Here is a 17,794-nt window from a genome sequence, read left to right as displayed (position 1 = left end):
CAATCTACTAATCGATTCTATGTAGATTCAAGATAATATAATAGAGAGAATCTAAAGTGTGGTAGAAAAAACTATATGGAGTTCTTTCTACCACACTTTATGATTCCAACCGGATCCTTTCATTTAAGACTTGGATTTTTATTTTCTTTAATCCCTTTTTCATTTCTTCAATGATTAATTGGAATTCCAATTAATCATTTTGGCTGGCTGTTTTTACATAAATAATAAGTAAAAAGGCAGTAGGAACTAGAATGAACAATGCAGTAGCAATAAATGCGAGAATATTGACTTCCATAACCTCTTTATTTTTTTTTTTCACAATAACTCGGGATGTAATCCCATAGAGAGGAAAAAGGGGTATCCTGTAAATTTAAGGGGAGGACTTGCATTCTGATAATACTGAATCAATTCAATATTATGAATATTGGATCTATCAAATCAATTCATGGTTGATAGTGGAATAATATAACATAGCATAGGAAGATCCCTTATCCATACTAAGACCAAAATCCATTTTTTGATTGGATTCGAAACTCCCTCTATTCCATTTTTCATTCTTTTCTACTTTTGCTTTTCTATATGTATAACCCAAAATCTTTCTTATCTTATCCAATTTCCCTTCCTTTTTCTTATAGTTATACATACAATTATGTATGTATGTATTATATGACCCATAGAAAGTGGGTCACATAGACATCCAAATAAGCAGTAGAAGTAGAAATGAGATGGAGAAAAGGGGATTTTAAATAAAAAGGATCCAATATTTCAATTTAGGAAAAAGAGCGTTTGCTTGGTTTTTATTTTATTAGGTTACTATCAATATCTACTTTTTGGGGTCTAAAGATGAGAGCAGATCTATAAGGAGTCGGCAAATGGAGTGAGAATGAGGTAGATTCTTTCCAATTATTCATTGAACATACACAAACAAAGTTGGAACTAGAAAATAGAAGGGGTGTGCCCAAAAAGGAACTAATTAGATGAAATTCATTCTCTAACAATAAACGAATACGGTTTATGTATGGATTCCGGTAAAATACCGGTACTCTATTCCATAAGAGTCGAATAGTAAGTTAAGATGAGGACGGTATCATCATAAAAATAGAGTAATATCCTAAATTATACTAATCCACGTATGATAGCCTTTCCAACCAGAAGTAGTGAAAAAAAAAATTCCTATACAGCTCTCTTTTTACTGAGAAATGCGAAATAAAAAAAGTGAAGTAAGGGTACCCCATAGATATTTGATGTTGCCCCCTGCCCCCCCTTTTTCATCAAAAATTTCCATTAAAAAAAGGAAAGATGAATTTGTCCATTCATTGAACCCTAGTTCGGGACTGACGGGGCTCGAACCCGCAGCTTCCGCCTTGACAGGGCGGTGCTCTGACCAATTGAACTACAATCCCTGCGGGGTGTATGGCATACCTATTCTTAAATAGAACCATAATTCTTAAATAGAACCATAAGAAGATTCGATTCGTCTGTTGTGCTCTAAGAAATAGACGAATCATATACTACATACCCACATAGGATATGTGGGTATAGTGAGAGTGGCATAACTAGTATGTTGCGATTTTTTATCCCTAAAAATAAACGATAATCTGCCTTTCCATAAGAAAAACTCTATAAAGAATCAGAGAGATATGGATTAAGAAAAAATTTCCCCATTTCTCTTTATCCTTTATTTCTATGGATCAGACATTTTTTTTCTTCCATACAAAATAATGGATTTAGTTCATATTCACGAAGCCCTAGATTTTTGGGCCGAGCTGGATTTGAACCAGCGTAGACATATCGTCAACGAATTTACAGTCCGTCCCCATTAACCGCTCGGGCATCGACCCAGGAAGAATTTTTTCTAGGCTTTTTGATAATCTATGATTAACCTCTTTTTATAATACTCCCTACCCCCAGGGGAAGTCGAATCCCCGCTGCCTCCTTGAAAGAGAGATGTCCTGAACCACTAGACGATAGGGGCATCACTAGACGATAGCGCCATATACAACCACTCGTCATTATACTATAATGATAGTATGAGCAGTTTTTTGGAATTGTCAATATACTCGAAGAGTATAACTAGATCAAAGGAAAGAGTCTTTACTACTTTTCTGTTATGCTTTCATAGGATTTTTTTTAGTTGAGGGTTAGGTTAATTCACGGATCATCCCCTACTTTTTAAGTTAAGGAAATTCGTTTAAAGGGTATAGAATAAGAATAGATTAGGAGTCTAGATTAGTTCAGTACAGGTATGGATTTGATTGCTCTAACAGGAAAAACAGTCCAATTTCATTTCTTTTTTGCAATTTAAACTCTGTGCTTCGTTTAGTGTTCAGACCAAAAATATCGGCATCTTGCACTAAACAAAGTCATAAAATTCACGAAAAATGGAGACATTTTCAAAAAAAAAAAAATGAATGGATTTTGTAGAAAAGTACTTTCTCGGATTCGAACCGATGACTTCCATCTTACCAAAGCATTACTCTACCACTAAGTGAAAAGCCCTTTATCGGATTTGAACCGATGACTTATGCCTTACCATGGCATTACTCTACCACTGAGTTAAAAGGGCTTTTTATTCAATAATTAGCCACTTTCGTTTACTATTATGGGTCTACTGCATAATGTACATAATATATGTATATATTAATGTACATAATATATGTACAGATAGAGATATATGTAGAGATTTATTTATGTCGAGGTTCAAAATCTTGATAAAATAAAGAAAAATAAGAAAATCTTTCATATTCTCTCTTACCACTTGCACAAAATAGAGGTATTTTATTATTATATAAATAAATACGTATAACGTATAATAAAATATGTCAACAGAGAGTTGACACACTCAAAAATTATTATATATATCGGATACACTTGAAGAAGGTGGATAAGTTCATAGGTATGTAAACACGATCTCGGACAATTCACCAAAGCCCGGAAGTTCCATTTTTTTTTTTAAGAGGAGAACAAATATGTATCAATTGTTGAATCGGATACAACAATGGGCCAAAAATGCCAAAGGGGCAATAAGAACTGCTGTTAAAAAAATGATAGACTTTGTTTTTTTTATCTTTAGGCTATTCACTTTTCATGTGCTCAGAATGTTCTGCAGAATTAGGGACTTTTTTCTTCTATTGGCCGATCTTATGATGAGAACTATCTCCATTTATGTTTTATTTCCCCTAATTCTAATTGGGTGGGGTATAAAGGAATTTGCGCTCTTCATATACCCATATGGCTGGGTATTAATTTTCAGTGATATACTTCTTATTTGTTTTGGTGAGAGATTGAAACAATTTTTAACAGGCATCTTTTCTTTTGGAAAAACTTTCGAGTTCAAAACTTTTTAATTTTTCTTAAAAAAGTTTTGGACGGATTTGTTGAAATTATTTTCAACAGGTACCCCTTGGAAATGGGGTCCTCGACTATTCTACAAGGATTCTAGTGGATTTGGAACAAACTATGTTGGAGTTCATTTTATTCTAAAAAGTTGGCAGTCGAATTTATACTGCAGAGTAGAAAAATTATACTACTGCCTGCCCAACAAAAAAGAAAAACCATATCCTACATACCTAACTCCTCCTGGTTCAGGGTTTTCCGTTTCCGAACACTAGAAAAAAGGAGGATTTAGGATTTCTGATCCTAGGGTGAAAAGGAAAGGAACAGATACCCAATATGATTCTTAGGAGGAACTTTTGGTAATGGTCTTGGTCCTCTATGCTCTTTTTTATGTGTTCTTAGTTCGATTCATCTTCTTTGATTCTTTTAAACAAGAATTTAATAAACTAGAATTGAGTGCAAAAGAAGAGAGGAAATTTGTAAATGGGGAGGATCCACTAACCAGAGACTTTCCGGATCCTCTTTATGAAGAGTTTGAGGAGTCCTCATCAGAGTCCTCTGATGTAAATTTTCATCAGGTAAATCTGTCCATTCCTATCCGCTTTTCCTTTTATTTGTTATTACTCTTTGTTTGTTGCTTCTCTCAAGTGATAGAGGAAGTCTATGATGAATTTTTTAAAGTCATCTCACTCCTTCCCTATGGCTCGTATTTCATGATAAGTGGAGGAAGAAAAGATCTTTCCCAATTTATTTGTTCAATTCTGAACAAAAAAGAAAAGGAAGAAAGAGATTTATGGGGACTGCCCCCTATATCTCTTAGGGTATATTGTAGTCATAACCGTAGAATAGATCCTAATCGAAATGCATACATTTGGTTCATACACAATTGGCATGGTAAGAAGAGATGTATTTTACAGATTAGAGAGGGGCTATCTAAATCCTAAAGTAAAGGCTCGCGATTGAAGTACTAACTGCCCACTGCCATGAACTTTCTCCGTTTGATTTGATAAGGTTGAATTAGCCTCCTTCTCGAATGGCTACCCTTGACAAAGGGTAGCATTGGTATCATAATCTACATGTAGCGGGTATAGTTTAGTGGTAAAAGTGTGATTCGTTCTATTAATAACTGAATTTGAAATGATATACTTAAGGCATCCTTAAGTTTTTTTATATTCATATTCCGATGAAAACTTTAGTTCTTATTAAAGGGTTTAATCCTTTTCCTCTCAATAGCATATTGAGGAAGAATATACATTCTCGCGATTAGTATCCAAAGACTAATTAAATTTGCACTCAAAATACAAATTCGATTATGAGTACAGAGTCGCGAAGCATAATTTTGCATTTAAGTATTCCGATTGAATAAATATGAGTAAAGGATCTATGGATGAAGATACAAAAAAATTTATTTCCAATCGTAACTAAATCTTCTTTTGTTTTGTTTAAAAAGGAAATGGAAACCCAATAGCTAAAAAACGATGGTTTTGGTTTACTAGAACCGTGAGTATATTGTTTCAGCTCGGTGGAAACCCAACTCTTTTCCTCAGGATCTCTTGAATGAAATTAGGGAACGAAGTAAGTAGATTAGATAGATATTTAGGAGAATTTCTATCTCCTACTCTATAGGGATCATCTAGAAAGCAGAGAGCTTTGGTTCCATTCAGACAGAAAAGCTGACATAGATGTTAAGTGGTGAGAATATCCATAAAGGAGCCGAATGAAATCAAAATTTCATGTTCGGTTTTGAATTAGAGACGTTAAAAAAAATCAACCAACGTCGACTATAACCCCTAGCCTTCCAAGCTAACGATGCGGGTTCGATTCCCGCTACCCGCTCCATTTTGTAGAAAAAGACTATTCCATTTGTTTGTCTAGACATGGTAGAGACTTGTATTCAACCTTTTTCGTCCACCTGTTTTCGGCCCTACAGAGCGGAGTAGAGCAGTTTGGTAGCTCACGAGGCTCATAACCTTGAGGTCACGGGTTCGATTCCCGTCTCCGCACTTAGCAGTCCGTATAAATGGACTATTCTATTTGTATAGATATGGTAGAGGGCTATATCCAACCCAACTCTTTTTTTTATTCTGCAGGCAGGCAGAAAAAAAAAAATGAAAGAAAAGCATAGCCTATACCCTTTAAAAACCGTTTGTCTCTTGTTTGTCTCGGCAGAATCCCCGGTTTAGGGAACTTTCTTGGAAAGTTGGATTTTCGCCCCCGAAGCACTCTTTTTTTTTTTTGAATCGGGTGCAAAGGAAGGATAAGATAGGAAGGGGTACAGTACTAGACTAACAACTACTTAATTTAATAGAAGTAGTTAAGTATTTAATAGAAGTAGTTAAGTAGTCAACTAGACTTCATTTTTTATCATAGTACCTTACTAAATACTAAATTAAGGTGGCGAGCGACGGGAATCGAACCCGTATCTTCTCCTTGGCAAGGAGATGTTTTACCACTGAACTACGCTCGCTACATTGAACTACGCCCGCTACGGCCTATATTTTATAGGGTATATCCACCTGGGTCGACCGTCTATGTCTGGGTCGACCGTTTCATTTTCTATTAGAGTTTTCTTTTTATTAATTGTCTGTATTCTAATGGCAATAGAATTTCATAATAATGAAGGAGAAGAGCTAATATAATAATTCGGAACGAAAATAGCATTTTAATGTGTATCAAAATCAGAATTTTTTCGAAAAAGGGCCTTTCTTTTTATTTATTTTATATCGGGCTACTAAATACTAAACAAATTCAAGAAATGAGAGAATTCAGAATAGCTACCAGAAAGACTAATCCAATCCATAATGATGTACCGGAAAATACAACGTTTTTATTATTTGACCAACCATCAGGAGAAGCAAATACAAGGGGTACACTAATTACTAAGACTGAGGAAGTCGCAATTAATGCAAAAACAGCTAATTGGAAAGCAATAGTCATATTTAAAATCCTCCAAACTACCTTCAAATAAAGTTGACTACATATTTCTATTTGATCCCTCACTTAATCAAAATTGTACGAAAATACAAGAAGTAGGAGGGGTTTAATCATGAATCCATGGATTCTTCTCTTTAAAACTTTTTCCTTACCGCTTTTATTTGGATATGGAGTTGAGGGGATTTAGCCTTTATTTCACAACACGGATATAGCGGATTCTGTATCCGTGTATACAGTATACAGAGATATATCGAAAGTGGACTTGCATCTGAGAGATGTTTATCGGAGTTTAGTAGATCATTTCATATAGCTATGTTCTATTTGTAGGAATAAAATAGGGATTGGGCTGTGGAGAGATGGCTGAGTGGTTGATAGCCCCGGTCTTGAAAACCGGTATAGTTCTAGGAACTATCGAGGGTTCGAATCCCTCTCTCTCCTTTTGTTTATTGAATACATTTGTTTCTTTCTATGTTTTTCTTTGTTCTGCCCGCTTATATCATTTTTTCATAAAAAAGCATGAATGGCTCGGCTAGATGAAATAACCGAGCCAGAACAGAAAAAAAAGTAGAACAGGTAGAAATCAAAAAATCTTAGTTAAGAGGGGTCATGTAAAGAACAGGTTCCAAATCACGATCAATTCCCTTTTCAAAGCCTGCTGCAGCAGCTCGGGCTCTCCCTGCATGCCACAAATGGCCCACAAAAAAGAAGAATCCTAGAACAAAATGGGAAGTCGCTAACCAACTTCTAGGAGAGACATAATTAACTGCATTGATCTCGGTAGCTACGCCACCCACGGAATTTAAAGAGCCTAAAGGAGCATGGGTCATATATTCTGCCGAACGTCGTTCTTGCCAAGGTTGGATGTCTTTTTTCAACCTACTCAAGTCCAAACCGTTGGGGCCCCTTAGAGGTTCTAACCACGGAGCACGAAGGTCCCAAAAACGCATAGTTTCCCCTCCAAAAATAACCTCTCCCGTTGGGGAACGCATTAGATATTTACCTAAACCCGTCGGTCCTTGGGCAGACCCTACATTAGCTCCAAGACGCTGGTCTCTAACTAGAAAAGTAAATGCTTGAGCTTGAGAAGCTTCTGGCCCAGTGGGTCCGTAAAACTCACTTGGATAAGCCGTATTATTGAACCAGACAAAACAACAAGCGATAAAACCAAAAACGGATAAAGCAGCTAAACTATAAGACAAGTAAGCTTCGCCAGACCATACAAAGGCACGGCGAGCCCATGCAAAGGGTTTGGTTAAGATATGCCAAATTCCTCCAAGTACACAAATGGAACCCAACCATACATGTCCCCCAATTATATCTTCTAAATCATCCACACTAACAATCCATCCTTCTCCCCCAAAAGGGGATTTTAGTAAATAACCAAATATAACACCGGGACTAAGGGTCAAATTGGTAATTTTTCTTACATCCCCCCCCCCGGGGGCCCAGGTATCATATACGCCGCCAAAATAAAGAGCCTTGAGTACTAGAAGAAAAGCACCTAGACCTAACAAAATTAAGTGAATACCCAAAATTGTAGTCATTTTATTTCTATCTTTCCATACATAACCAAAGAATGGAAAAGATTCTTCAAGAGTCTCGGGTCCCAGAAGCGCGTGATAAATGCCACCGAAGCCTAAGACTGCGGAGGAAATTATGTGAAGTACTCCAGATACAAAGTAAGGAAAAGTATCTAGAACTTCTCCCCCTGGCCCTACTCCCCAACCTAGAGTAGCTAAGTGCGGAAGTAAAATTAACCCTTGTTCATACATGGGCTTTTCTGGTACGAAATGGGCCACTTCAAATAGGTTCATTGCTCCGGCCCAGAATACGATTAATCCGGCATGGGCTACATGAGCTCCAAGTAGTTTACCGGACAAATTGATAAGTCTGGCATTCCCAGCCCACCAAGCAAAGCCGGTGGTTTCTTGGTCACGACCAGCTAAAACGAAAGTTCCATTAAAGAGCGTTTCCACGTGGTAGAACCTCCTCAGGGAATATAAGATTTTCATGAGGCTGATCCTGAGCTGCCATCCACGCACGAATACCCTCGTTTAAAAGAATATTTTTGGTGTAGAAAGTCTCAAATTCAGGATCTTCCGCTGCACGGATTTCCTGGGAAACGAAGTCATAGGCACGTAGGTTCAGAGCCAGGCCAACTACGCCAATAGCACTCATCCATAAACCGGTGACGGGTACAAATAGCATAAAGAAATGTAACCAACGTTTATTGGAAAAAGCAACACCAAAGATTTGGGACCAAAAGCGGTTAGCAGTGACCATTGAATAAGTTTCTTCAGCTTGAGTTGGGTTAAAAGCGCGGAAGGTATTTGCACCATCACCATCTTCGAATAGAGTGTTTTCTACGGTAGCCCCATGGATAGCGCATAGCAGAGCTGCGCCTAATACTCCGGCAACTCCCATCATATGAAATGGGTTCAACGTCCAATTATGAAATCCTTGGAAGAAAAGGATAAATCGAAATATAGCTGCTACGCCAAAACTCGGCGCAAAGAACCAACCAGATTGTCCCAGTGGATAAATAAGGAATACGGAAACAAAAACTGCGATTGGACCAGAGAATGAAATTGCATTATAAGGCCGCAATTGAACAGACCGAGCAAGTTCAAATTGACGTAACATGAAACCTATTAGTGCAAAAGCCCCATGGAGAGCGACAAAAGTCCACAGACCACCTAATTGACACCAACGAGTAAAATCCCCCTGTGCTTCCGGGCCCCATAGTAGCAACAAAGAGTGTGCTAAACTATTGGCAGGAGTGGAAACCGCCGCGGTTAAGAAATTGCAACCTTCCAAATAGGAACTAGCCAATCCATGGGTATACCAAGAAGTTACAAAAGTAGTCCCTGTAAACCAACCCCCTAAAGCGAAATAAGCACAAGGAAAGAGCAATAGGCCGGACCATCCTACAAAAACGAAACGGTCCCTTCGTAACCAGTCGTCCATAATATCAAATAGATCATTTTCTTCTTTAGTAACTCTACCAATGGCTATAGTCATAGTGATCCTCCTATTCAATTACTTCAACCATTTCCGAGCACCTCATATTACTTCCAGGGCATACGATAGTTTGATTATCTGTGGACGATTTCTTTCTCGTTCAATGCCCTTTTTCAATGGTCTCGAAGATAGAAATTTTGCATTTTTATCTATGGGGTCACAACCAAGGTTGTGGTAAATCCACGAATTTTATTCAATTTATTTTTCTTACACTATAGAAATAAAGAAATAAACATTTGAATTCAGCATTATTCCATGATTCCTATTTCAAAGCCTCTCTTTTAAGGGAACAATAACCCCTCTTTTCTCATTCGCTCTCTATTGCATGGGTGGAAGAACAAAAATAGGATTCTGAAAAAAAGAAAGATATTGAAAAGCAAAATTGACTTTTGAAACCCTTTTTATGTGTAACGGAAAAGAGTTGCGATTTCTTCTTATTCCTATAGAACGTCTAGTAACAAGAATATGAAATCGTAAATAGCGAAAAATTCTTGCCTTGCGCGATCTAAGTCTAAGGAAATACAAAAAATCCGCTTATACACCAATTTCATCCACATCGAATTTATATATCAGAATAGCGGATAGAGGCATTATTCAAGGGGTCAGGTCTACTTACTTTATCTTTCTTTCCAATTTTATTGTGGCTTTGATAAGAACCTTTTTTGCTTTGTGGATAAATAATCAAAAAAAAAAGAGTTATAACCTGCTTGTTTTATTCTAACAAATCCTATATGGAACTGCCCGCTGAAGAGAAAATTTATCTGATTGTCTCTCATCTCAGCCCAGCCTATATCGAATTTTGGAAAGAAAAAACAAGAATTTTCTTCTTTTTTTTATTAACATTAAGAAAAAAGAATATAATTAAAATGGAATTGGCAATATAATTTTTATGCACTTTTGAAATGAAAGAAAAAGGAAGGATTTTTTGCAATCGTTATTTCTTGCCTCCGTCATATCACGAAAACCTTTCGATTTAGAACGAGGAGAGATGGCTGAGTGGACTAAAGCGGCGGATTGCTAATCCGTTGTACAATTTTTTTGTACCGAGGGTTCGAATCCCTCTCTTTCCGCCCCCTCGGATCATTTGGGACTTTCAAATTGTAAGGAATTCTGACCCCCGGATTTTCTCATCGATAAATGTACGAAATAAATCCAATTTGTAAGAAAAAATTCCCACAAATTTTGGATTTTTACTCTTCACGCCCAGGATTACGTCCTGGGTCATTAGATAAGAATCCAAAGATAAAGAGGGAAACAAAGAATATCACTACTGTATAAACAAAAAGTTTGAGAGTAAGCATTACATAATCTCCAAGATTTTTTTGTTAAGGAATAGATTACCCATTTTTCCTTACTACACAGATCCACTAGGATGGGTTTTGTTTATTTTGACACCTAAAAATGCAAAAATCAATTCTTAAAAAAAATTGCAAGAATTGCTTTATAATAAGCACTCTTATCAATATCAAAAATTAGTTTAGGTATTGTGTGGGTACCTAAAGGTACCTGCTCAACGTAGGCGCAGGGGGTAGAAAGGCGGATCCCAATTTATTGCTGCAGCTATACATTCAATGTAGAAGAATTTAAATTTTAGAATCGAAGGTTCATAATATAAGACTTCTCGGCTCTTATCCATTTTATTGGCAGACGGAATAGTAAAGATTTCATCGAAAACTTACAGCGGCTTGCCAAACAAACGCTAATAGAAAAAAGAGTACAGGTATGACAGGCATAACATCCACGATTGGGTTGAAAATGGCATAAGCTTCGGGTAATTTGGCGAAGAAAAAGCTAGTCGGACAAAGAACAGAATTAAAACAGATACAGGTTAAACTAAGTATATTAGGCATAACAAGCATTTCGTTCTTGTAGAGTAGATAATTGGATTTTGATTGAGTTATTTTTCTAAGGGAAAAAAGCAAAAGAAAAGGTGGATTCCAAATCCTTTTTTCTTCGGACTTTCCCAAACACAAAATACCTCCTTGTATTCGCATTCTCAAATGAGAATGGAAGAAATTCGACTTTCATATAATATCTTAATAGAATTCCATGTAATGATCAATGCATTTTTTGGATTCTATATTATCCGCATGTCTAGAATCCTAGCAAGAAAATATCCCTCATTTTTTAGGTAATTGAAGTGGGATTGACGAATAATATATTAAAACACTAGTGTTTATTAGTGTTGCATAAAACGAAATGGGGCGTGGCCAAGTGGTAAGGCAGCGGGTTTTGGTCCCGTTACTCGGAGGTTCGAATCCTTCCGTCCCAGATTTTTTCTGATGAAGCGAAAGATAGAATCGTATTGTGCCCTGCACGACACAAAAAAAAGTTTATTATGGATTGAAAAAAAAAATCGTACTTTTCTTATTTTTTTTTAGTTCTTTCTTTTACCTAAAAGAAAGAATGCTATAAGTAAAAGCAAAGACCTTAATTTTACTTTACAAAAAAAAATTTCTTTCTTTTGTTATTCGAGTCGAAGAAGTGGGAGAATTTTATAACTCTCCCAAAACTACCAATCTTTTCATTGGCATAGCTTATTTGGTTAATAGTTAATTGTTTTTGTTACAGAAAAATATATGAATTAATTAAATTAATTCAACTGGAGGTTGATAGTTTATTTGTTGGGGAAGAGTCGATCCTTCTCATTTCAGGATTGATCATCTTGAGTTCTCTGTTGAGAATGGAAATGAAATAATAAATAAGTCTTAAGCAAACTATTTTATTCTTCTTTTTCGAACTATGTTTCATTCATATGATAGAATATGAATTTAAATAAATTGGATCTTTGCAGAGTGTTCCCCGATAAATACTTATTTCTTTTATCCATATTTCTCCATAGATAGCAAGTTTGAATTAGTATACAAAAGCAATGACTATTCATGATTCCTTCCATATTGGATCAATTCTCGATACCATTTTGCAATGAAATTAGAGGAATGTTATGGTAAAACTTCGTTTAAAACGATGTGGTAGAAAGCAACGTGCGACTTGAAGGACATGATCGATTGTGGATTTTTCTATCCATCATTTTCCATAGTAATGAAAATGCTCTTGGCTCGACATAGTCTGTTCTATTTGTCCCGAACCTAATTTGCGCTGGGTTGTTTGTAAGTAAATAGTACACGATGGAGCTCGAGAGGACAGAATTTCTTTTTTATCAAGGGAAAGAATCTAGGGTTAGTGAAAACTAATAAATTAGGCCAACTTTGTCAGTCTATCCTTAATATAGAAATAAAAAGGTTAAAAAAAGAAAAAAGTCAAATTTTGGAAGATTGGAAAAACTTTTTCGATTAAAAGTCTATCTGAATCAATCGTTCATATTTGATTTCTATAGAAGAGTGAAATGCTTTATCGAAGGAAATAAGAAAAAAGAAAGGGTATGTTGCTACTCTTTTGAAAGAAAAAAGAATAGGAATTTCCGAAGTAATGTCTAAACCCAAGGATTTCACAAATCAAAGATAAAGGATTCCAGAACAAGTAAACACGATTTTCAACCGTCTCAACAATAGAATTAGATCAGAATAAGGAATAAAAGTAAATTTGTTCGAGATGAGATAAAGAAAAGAGTTTAGAGACGACTCAAAAAATTTCGAAGGGTTTTTCTTTTGAAGTCTGTCAGTCAAAATTAGCCAACTTGAGTCATGAGTATAAATGAAATTTGTTTTTTCTTTTCTTTAAGGAAATTAATGCAAGTCATAATCTAATTTCTATCTACTTATATTATAGACAGAAATTAGAATCATTTTCTCGAGCCGTATGAGGAGAAAACCTCCTATACGTTTCTAGGGGAGGGGTTGTTTATCTACATCTATCCCAATAAGCTATCTATCGAATCGTTGCAATTGATGTTCGATCTCGAAGAGAAGGAAGAGATCTTCAAAAAGTGGGTTTTTATGATCCAATAAAGAATCAAACTTGTTTAAATGTTCCAGCTATTCTCTATTTCCTTGAAACGGGTGCTCAACCTACAAGAACAGTTTATGATATTTTAAGGAAAGCAGAATTCTTTAAAGATAAAGAACGAACTTTGAGTTAATTGAAGAACTAAATGAATAAAAAAGTAGGAGGGGACGCTAGTACCTCTTAATTTTTTAGACACAGCCTCTTTCTTAGTCCTATTTTTTTGTTGCATTTATGTCGTGCCAATCCAACAAAAGTCCTTATTTTATTTCCTTTTTGTATCTAATTGCATTGTATTTCCATTGACAAAGGTCTATTAAACAAATAGAATTTGTAGATAGCTGGGTCTCTTTATCATCACTCCATATTAGGTATTTCTGTCTACACTTCGCTCAAATGATAGGGTTGCCCCCCTTGCATGTACTCTCTATAGAAGATTTGTTTATTTAAAGAAATTGCTAAAAAAATGACAATTTTGCCATTGTGATTGGGGCCGCTCCTTTTTTACCCTTAGTGAAATTGAACGGGATCAGTTCATTTTGGTATTTGAGTGTTTTTAATGGGTGATAAAATCTTTCTTTTGATGTCTTGCTAATTCAATGTTTTGACAGGAGCGTCCGGTGTAATTCCATCGATTTTTGGATTTCGATCGTGTCTAAGAGATCCTATTTTATCTGGGTTGCTAACTCAATGGTAGAGTACTCGGCTTTTAAGTGCGACTATGATCTTTTACACATTTGGATGAAGCAACAAATTCGTCCAGACTCTTGGTAGAGTCTAGAAGACCACGACTGATCCTCAAAGGTAATGAATGGAAAAAATAGCATGTCGTAATAAAATTAATTTCTTTTTTTTTTGAATAAAAAAATTTCGATTTTCTGGGTCTAGTGAATAAATGGATAGAGCCTGGCTCTAATTCTGATAAAATAAAAAGCAACGAGCTTAACTTCTTAATTGGAAGAATTCCCCGATCTAATTAGACGTTAAAAATGTATTAGTGCCTGATGCGGGGAAAGGTTAGGTTTTCCTATGAGTGGACCCTTTACTTTTTTTTTTTAGAAATCCTAATTATTCTTGATTATGGATTGAAAAGGGATGTTATGAATTGAATGTGTAAAAGAAACAGTATATTGATAAAGAGACTGTATTCCAAAGTCAAAAGAGCGATTGGCCCGCAAAAATAAAAGATTTGTTCTTGTTTGTTTTGTAATTAGAACAAACATAAACTAATTGGATAGAAAAGGAGCGGAAAAAGATCTATGGATTAGACTTCCTTTCTTTCCAGGGTTTGTATTATGCAACACCTTGTTCTGACCATATTGCACTATGTATCATATCATCATTTGATAAACCGAGAAATGCTTTTTTTCTCTGATTCAAGTAGAAATACAAATGGAAAAATTCGAGGGGTATTCAGAAAAACAGAAATCTCGTCAACAATACTTCGTCTATCCCCTTCTCTTTCAGGAATATATTTATGCATTTGCCCATGATTATGGATTAAATGGTGCCGAGCCTGTGGAAATTTTTGGTTGTAATAACAAGAAATTTAGTTCACTACTTGTGAAACGTTTAATTATTCGAATGTATCAGCAGAATTTTGGGATTAATTCGGTTAATCAGCCTAACCAAGATCGATTGTTGGATCACAGCAATTATTTTTATTCTGAGTTTTATTCTCAGATTCTATCTGAGGGGTTTGCGATCGTTGTAGAAATCCCACTTTCGCTAGGGCAACTATCTTGTACGGAAGAAAAAGAAATACTAAAGTTTCAAAATTTACAATCTATTCATTCAATATTTCCCTTTTTAGAAGACAAATTTTTGCATTTACATTATCTATCACATATAGAAATACCCTATCCTATCCATTTAGAAATCCTGGTTCAACTCCTTGAATACCGGATTCAAGATGTTCCATCTTTGCATTTATTGCGATTCTTTCTCAACTATTATTCGAATTGGAATAGTCTTATTACTTCAATGAAATCTTTTTTTCTTTTGAAAAAAGAAAATAAAAGACTATTTCGATTCCTATATAACTCTTATGTATCAGAATATGAATTTTTCTTGTTCTTTCTTCGTAAACAATCTTCTTGCTTACGATTAACATCTTCTGGAACCTTTCTGGAACGAATCCACTTTTCTGGGAAGATGGAACATTTTGGGGTAATGTACCCAGGGTTTTTTCGGAAAACCATATGGTTCTTTATGGATCCTCTTATGCATTATGTTCGATATCAAGGAAAGGCAATCCTTGCATCAAAAGGAACTCTTCTTTTGAAGAAGAAATGGAAATCTTACCTTGTCAATTTCTCGCAATATTTTATCTCTTTTTGGACTCAACCACAAAGGATCCGCCTAAACCAATTAACAAACTCTTGCTTCGATTTCCTGGGGTACCTTTCAAGTGTACCAATAAATACTTTGTTAGTAAGGAATCAAATGCTGGAGAATTCTTTTCTAATAGATACTCGAATGAAAAAATTCGATACCACAGTCCCTGCTACTCCCCTCATTGGATCCTTATCAAAAGCTCAATTTTGTACTGGATCAGGGCATCCTATTAGTAAACCCGTTTGGACCGATTTATCAGATTGGGATATTCTTGATCGTTTTGGTCAGATATGTAGAAATCTTTTTCATTATCATAGTGGATCTTCGAAAAAACAGACTTTGTATCGACTAAAATATATACTTCGACTTTCATGTGCTAGAACTTTAGCTCGTAAACATAAAAGTACGGTACGAACTTTTATGAAACGATTGGGTTCGGTATTTTTAGAAGAATTTTTTACGGAAGAAGAGCAAGTTTTTTCTTTGATGTTCGCCAAAACAACTCACTTTTCTTTCAATGGATCACACAGTGAGCGTATTTGGTATTTGGATATTATCCGTATCAATGACCTGGTGAATCCTCTTACTCTTAATTAATCATTAGACAAAACTAATAAACTAGAAAAGATCGATATCAAGATAAAACTTGCACATTTTCCATTCTGAAATGTTCCATAGTAGGTGAATTAATTTACTAATTAACTAAGAAAATTAGTGGCCTTCCTCTTCGGAATAGAAATTGGCTATTTCTACATAGGGAAAGTCGTGTGCAATGAAAAATGCAAGCACGATTTGGGGAGGGGTTTTTTTTTTATTGTAACAAGGAAGAATTATCTACTCCATCCGACTAGTTCCGGGTTCGAGTCCCGGGCAACCCATATGCAAAATAGAAAAGAGCAATCTGAGTTTTGAATTTTTACTCACTTCATTTCCCAAATTTTTGGATTTGGGAAATGAAGTTATATGGAAATCCAATCGTTGGGGCTGGCTTGGTTGACATTGGTATATAGACTATGTTATACTGTTAAATAACAAGCCTTCTATTATCTATATTCTTTCTAGTTAATACGTGTGCTTGGGAGTCCTTGCAATTTGAATAAACCAAGATCTTACCATGACTGCAATTTTAGAGAGACGCGAAAGTACAAGCCTGTGGGGTCGCTTCTGCAACTGGATAACTAGCACCGAAAACCGTCTTTACATCGGATGGTTCGGTGTTTTGATGATCCCTACCTTATTGACCGCAACTTCCGTATTTATTATCGCCTTCATCGCTGCTCCTCCAGTAGATATTGATGGTATTCGTGAGCCTGTTTCTGGTTCTTTACTTTATGGAAACAATATTATTTCTGGTGCTATTATTCCTACTTCTGCGGCGATCGGATTGCATTTTTACCCAATTTGGGAAGCTGCATCTGTTGATGAATGGTTATACAATGGCGGTCCTTATGAGCTAATTGTTCTACACTTCTTACTTGGTGTAGCTTGTTATATGGGTCGTGAGTGGGAACTTAGTTTCCGTCTGGGTATGCGCCCTTGGATTGCTGTTGCATATTCAGCTCCTGTTGCAGCTGCTACTGCTGTTTTCTTGATTTATCCTATTGGTCAAGGAAGTTTCTCTGATGGTATGCCTTTAGGAATATCTGGTACTTTCAACTTTATGATTGTATTCCAGGCGGAGCACAACATCCTTATGCATCCATTTCACATGTTAGGTGTAGCTGGTGTATTCGGCGGTTCCCTATTCAGTGCTATGCATGGTTCCTTGGTAACCTCTAGTTTGATCAGGGAAACCACTGAAAATGAGTCTGCTAATGAGGGTTACAAATTTGGTCAAGAAGAAGAGACTTATAACATTGTGGCTGCTCACGGTTATTTTGGTCGATTAATCTTCCAATATGCTAGTTTCAACAACTCTCGTTCTTTACACTTCTTCTTGGCTGCTTGGCCTGTAGTAGGGATCTGGTTCACTGCTTTAGGTATTAGTACTATGGCATTCAACCTAAATGGATTCAATTTCAACCAATCTGTAGTTGATAGTCAAGGTCGCGTTATTAATACTTGGGCTGATATCATCAACCGTGCTAATCTTGGTATGGAAGTAATGCACGAACGTAATGCTCACAACTTCCCTCTAGACCTAGCTGCTCTTGAAGTTCCATCTCTTAATGGATAAGGTTTTTCTACTAACATATAGGAATTTTTGAAAGAAGGAAAGCCAGAAATACCCAATATCTTGTTCCAACAGGATATTGGGTATTTC

General features: G+C 36.0%; 9 protein-coding genes and 12 non-coding genes across 21 annotated transcripts; 9 read left to right on the top strand and 12 right to left on the bottom strand. All coding sequences in view use genetic code 11, as the record gives it.

The window, feature by feature from the left end:
• Window positions 1-190: 190 nt before the first annotated feature.
• Window positions 191-295, bottom strand: psbM (photosystem II protein M). Its single transcript has one exon. It carries the CDS (start codon window positions 293-295, stop codon window positions 191-193), a length of 105 nt encoding a protein of 34 aa, YP_009172128.1.
• Window positions 296-1,329: 1,034 nt separating this feature from the next.
• Window positions 1,330-1,403, bottom strand: trnD-GUC. Its single transcript has one exon. It is a non-coding gene; the product is annotated as a tRNA-Asp (tRNA).
• Window positions 1,404-1,757: 354 nt separating this feature from the next.
• On the bottom strand, window positions 1,758-1,841 carry trnY-GUA. The gene has a single exon. It is a non-coding gene; the product is annotated as a tRNA-Tyr (tRNA).
• A 61-nt stretch (window positions 1,842-1,902) lies between these two features.
• Window positions 1,903-1,975, bottom strand: trnE-UUC. Its single transcript has one exon. It is a non-coding gene; the product is annotated as a tRNA-Glu (tRNA).
• Window positions 1,976-2,431: 456 nt separating this feature from the next.
• trnT-GGU lies at window positions 2,432-2,496 on the bottom strand. The gene has a single exon. It is a non-coding gene; the product is annotated as a tRNA-Thr (tRNA).
• A 5-nt stretch (window positions 2,497-2,501) lies between these two features.
• Window positions 2,502-2,560, bottom strand: trnM-CAU. The gene has a single exon. It is a non-coding gene; the product is annotated as a tRNA-Met (tRNA).
• A 1,857-nt stretch (window positions 2,561-4,417) lies between these two features.
• Window positions 4,418-5,172, top strand: trnG-UCC. The gene is made up of 2 exons: window positions 4,418-4,440; window positions 5,125-5,172. It is a non-coding gene; the product is annotated as a tRNA-Gly (tRNA).
• Window positions 5,173-5,266: 94 nt separating this feature from the next.
• On the top strand, window positions 5,267-5,340 carry trnfM-CAU. The gene has a single exon. It is a non-coding gene; the product is annotated as a tRNA-Met (tRNA).
• A 392-nt stretch (window positions 5,341-5,732) lies between these two features.
• Window positions 5,733-5,803, bottom strand: trnG-GCC. Its single transcript has one exon. It is a non-coding gene; the product is annotated as a tRNA-Gly (tRNA).
• A 281-nt stretch (window positions 5,804-6,084) lies between these two features.
• On the bottom strand, window positions 6,085-6,273 carry psbZ (photosystem II protein Z). Its single transcript has one exon. It carries the CDS (start codon window positions 6,271-6,273, stop codon window positions 6,085-6,087), a length of 189 nt encoding a protein of 62 aa, YP_009172127.1.
• A 347-nt stretch (window positions 6,274-6,620) lies between these two features.
• trnS-UGA lies at window positions 6,621-6,708 on the top strand. Its single transcript has one exon. It is a non-coding gene; the product is annotated as a tRNA-Ser (tRNA).
• A 152-nt stretch (window positions 6,709-6,860) lies between these two features.
• On the bottom strand, window positions 6,861-8,282 carry psbC (photosystem II CP43 chlorophyll apoprotein). The gene has a single exon. The coding sequence runs from the start codon at window positions 8,280-8,282 to the stop codon at window positions 6,861-6,863; it is 1,422 nt and encodes a 473-aa protein (YP_009172126.1).
• psbD (photosystem II protein D2) lies at window positions 8,230-9,291 on the bottom strand. Its single transcript has one exon. It carries the CDS (start codon window positions 9,289-9,291, stop codon window positions 8,230-8,232), a length of 1,062 nt encoding a protein of 353 aa, YP_009172125.1.
• Window positions 9,292-10,273: 982 nt separating this feature from the next.
• trnS-GCU lies at window positions 10,274-10,361 on the top strand. Its single transcript has one exon. It is a non-coding gene; the product is annotated as a tRNA-Ser (tRNA).
• A 120-nt stretch (window positions 10,362-10,481) lies between these two features.
• On the bottom strand, window positions 10,482-10,592 carry psbI (photosystem II protein I). Its single transcript has one exon. The coding sequence runs from the start codon at window positions 10,590-10,592 to the stop codon at window positions 10,482-10,484; it is 111 nt and encodes a 36-aa protein (YP_009172124.1).
• A 363-nt stretch (window positions 10,593-10,955) lies between these two features.
• psbK (photosystem II protein K) lies at window positions 10,956-11,141 on the bottom strand. The gene has a single exon. It carries the CDS (start codon window positions 11,139-11,141, stop codon window positions 10,956-10,958), a length of 186 nt encoding a protein of 61 aa, YP_009172123.1.
• Window positions 11,142-11,491: 350 nt separating this feature from the next.
• Window positions 11,492-11,564, top strand: trnQ-UUG. The gene has a single exon. It is a non-coding gene; the product is annotated as a tRNA-Gln (tRNA).
• Window positions 11,565-12,235: 671 nt separating this feature from the next.
• rps16 (ribosomal protein S16) lies at window positions 12,236-13,330 on the top strand. The gene is made up of 2 exons: window positions 12,236-12,275; window positions 13,113-13,330. The coding sequence occupies exons 1-2, from the start codon at window positions 12,236-12,238 to the stop codon at window positions 13,328-13,330; spliced, it is 258 nt and encodes an 85-aa protein (YP_009172122.1).
• A 532-nt stretch (window positions 13,331-13,862) lies between these two features.
• On the top strand, window positions 13,863-16,417 carry trnK-UUU. The gene is made up of 2 exons: window positions 13,863-13,900; window positions 16,385-16,417. It is a non-coding gene; the product is annotated as a tRNA-Lys (tRNA).
• matK (maturase K) lies at window positions 14,587-16,128 on the top strand. Its single transcript has one exon. The coding sequence runs from the start codon at window positions 14,587-14,589 to the stop codon at window positions 16,126-16,128; it is 1,542 nt and encodes a 513-aa protein (YP_009172121.1).
• Window positions 16,418-16,645: 228 nt separating the features above from the next.
• Window positions 16,646-17,707, top strand: psbA (photosystem II protein D1). The gene has a single exon. The coding sequence runs from the start codon at window positions 16,646-16,648 to the stop codon at window positions 17,705-17,707; it is 1,062 nt and encodes a 353-aa protein (YP_009172120.1).
• The last annotated feature ends 87 nt before the right edge of the window (window positions 17,708-17,794 follow it).

The sequence above is a fragment of the chloroplast genome of Setaria viridis, assembly GCF_005286985.2.
Source record: "Setaria viridis chloroplast, complete genome".
Lineage (NCBI taxonomy): Eukaryota > Viridiplantae > Streptophyta > Magnoliopsida > Poales > Poaceae > Setaria > Setaria viridis.
This window is presented reverse-complemented; position numbering and strand designations above follow the sequence as displayed.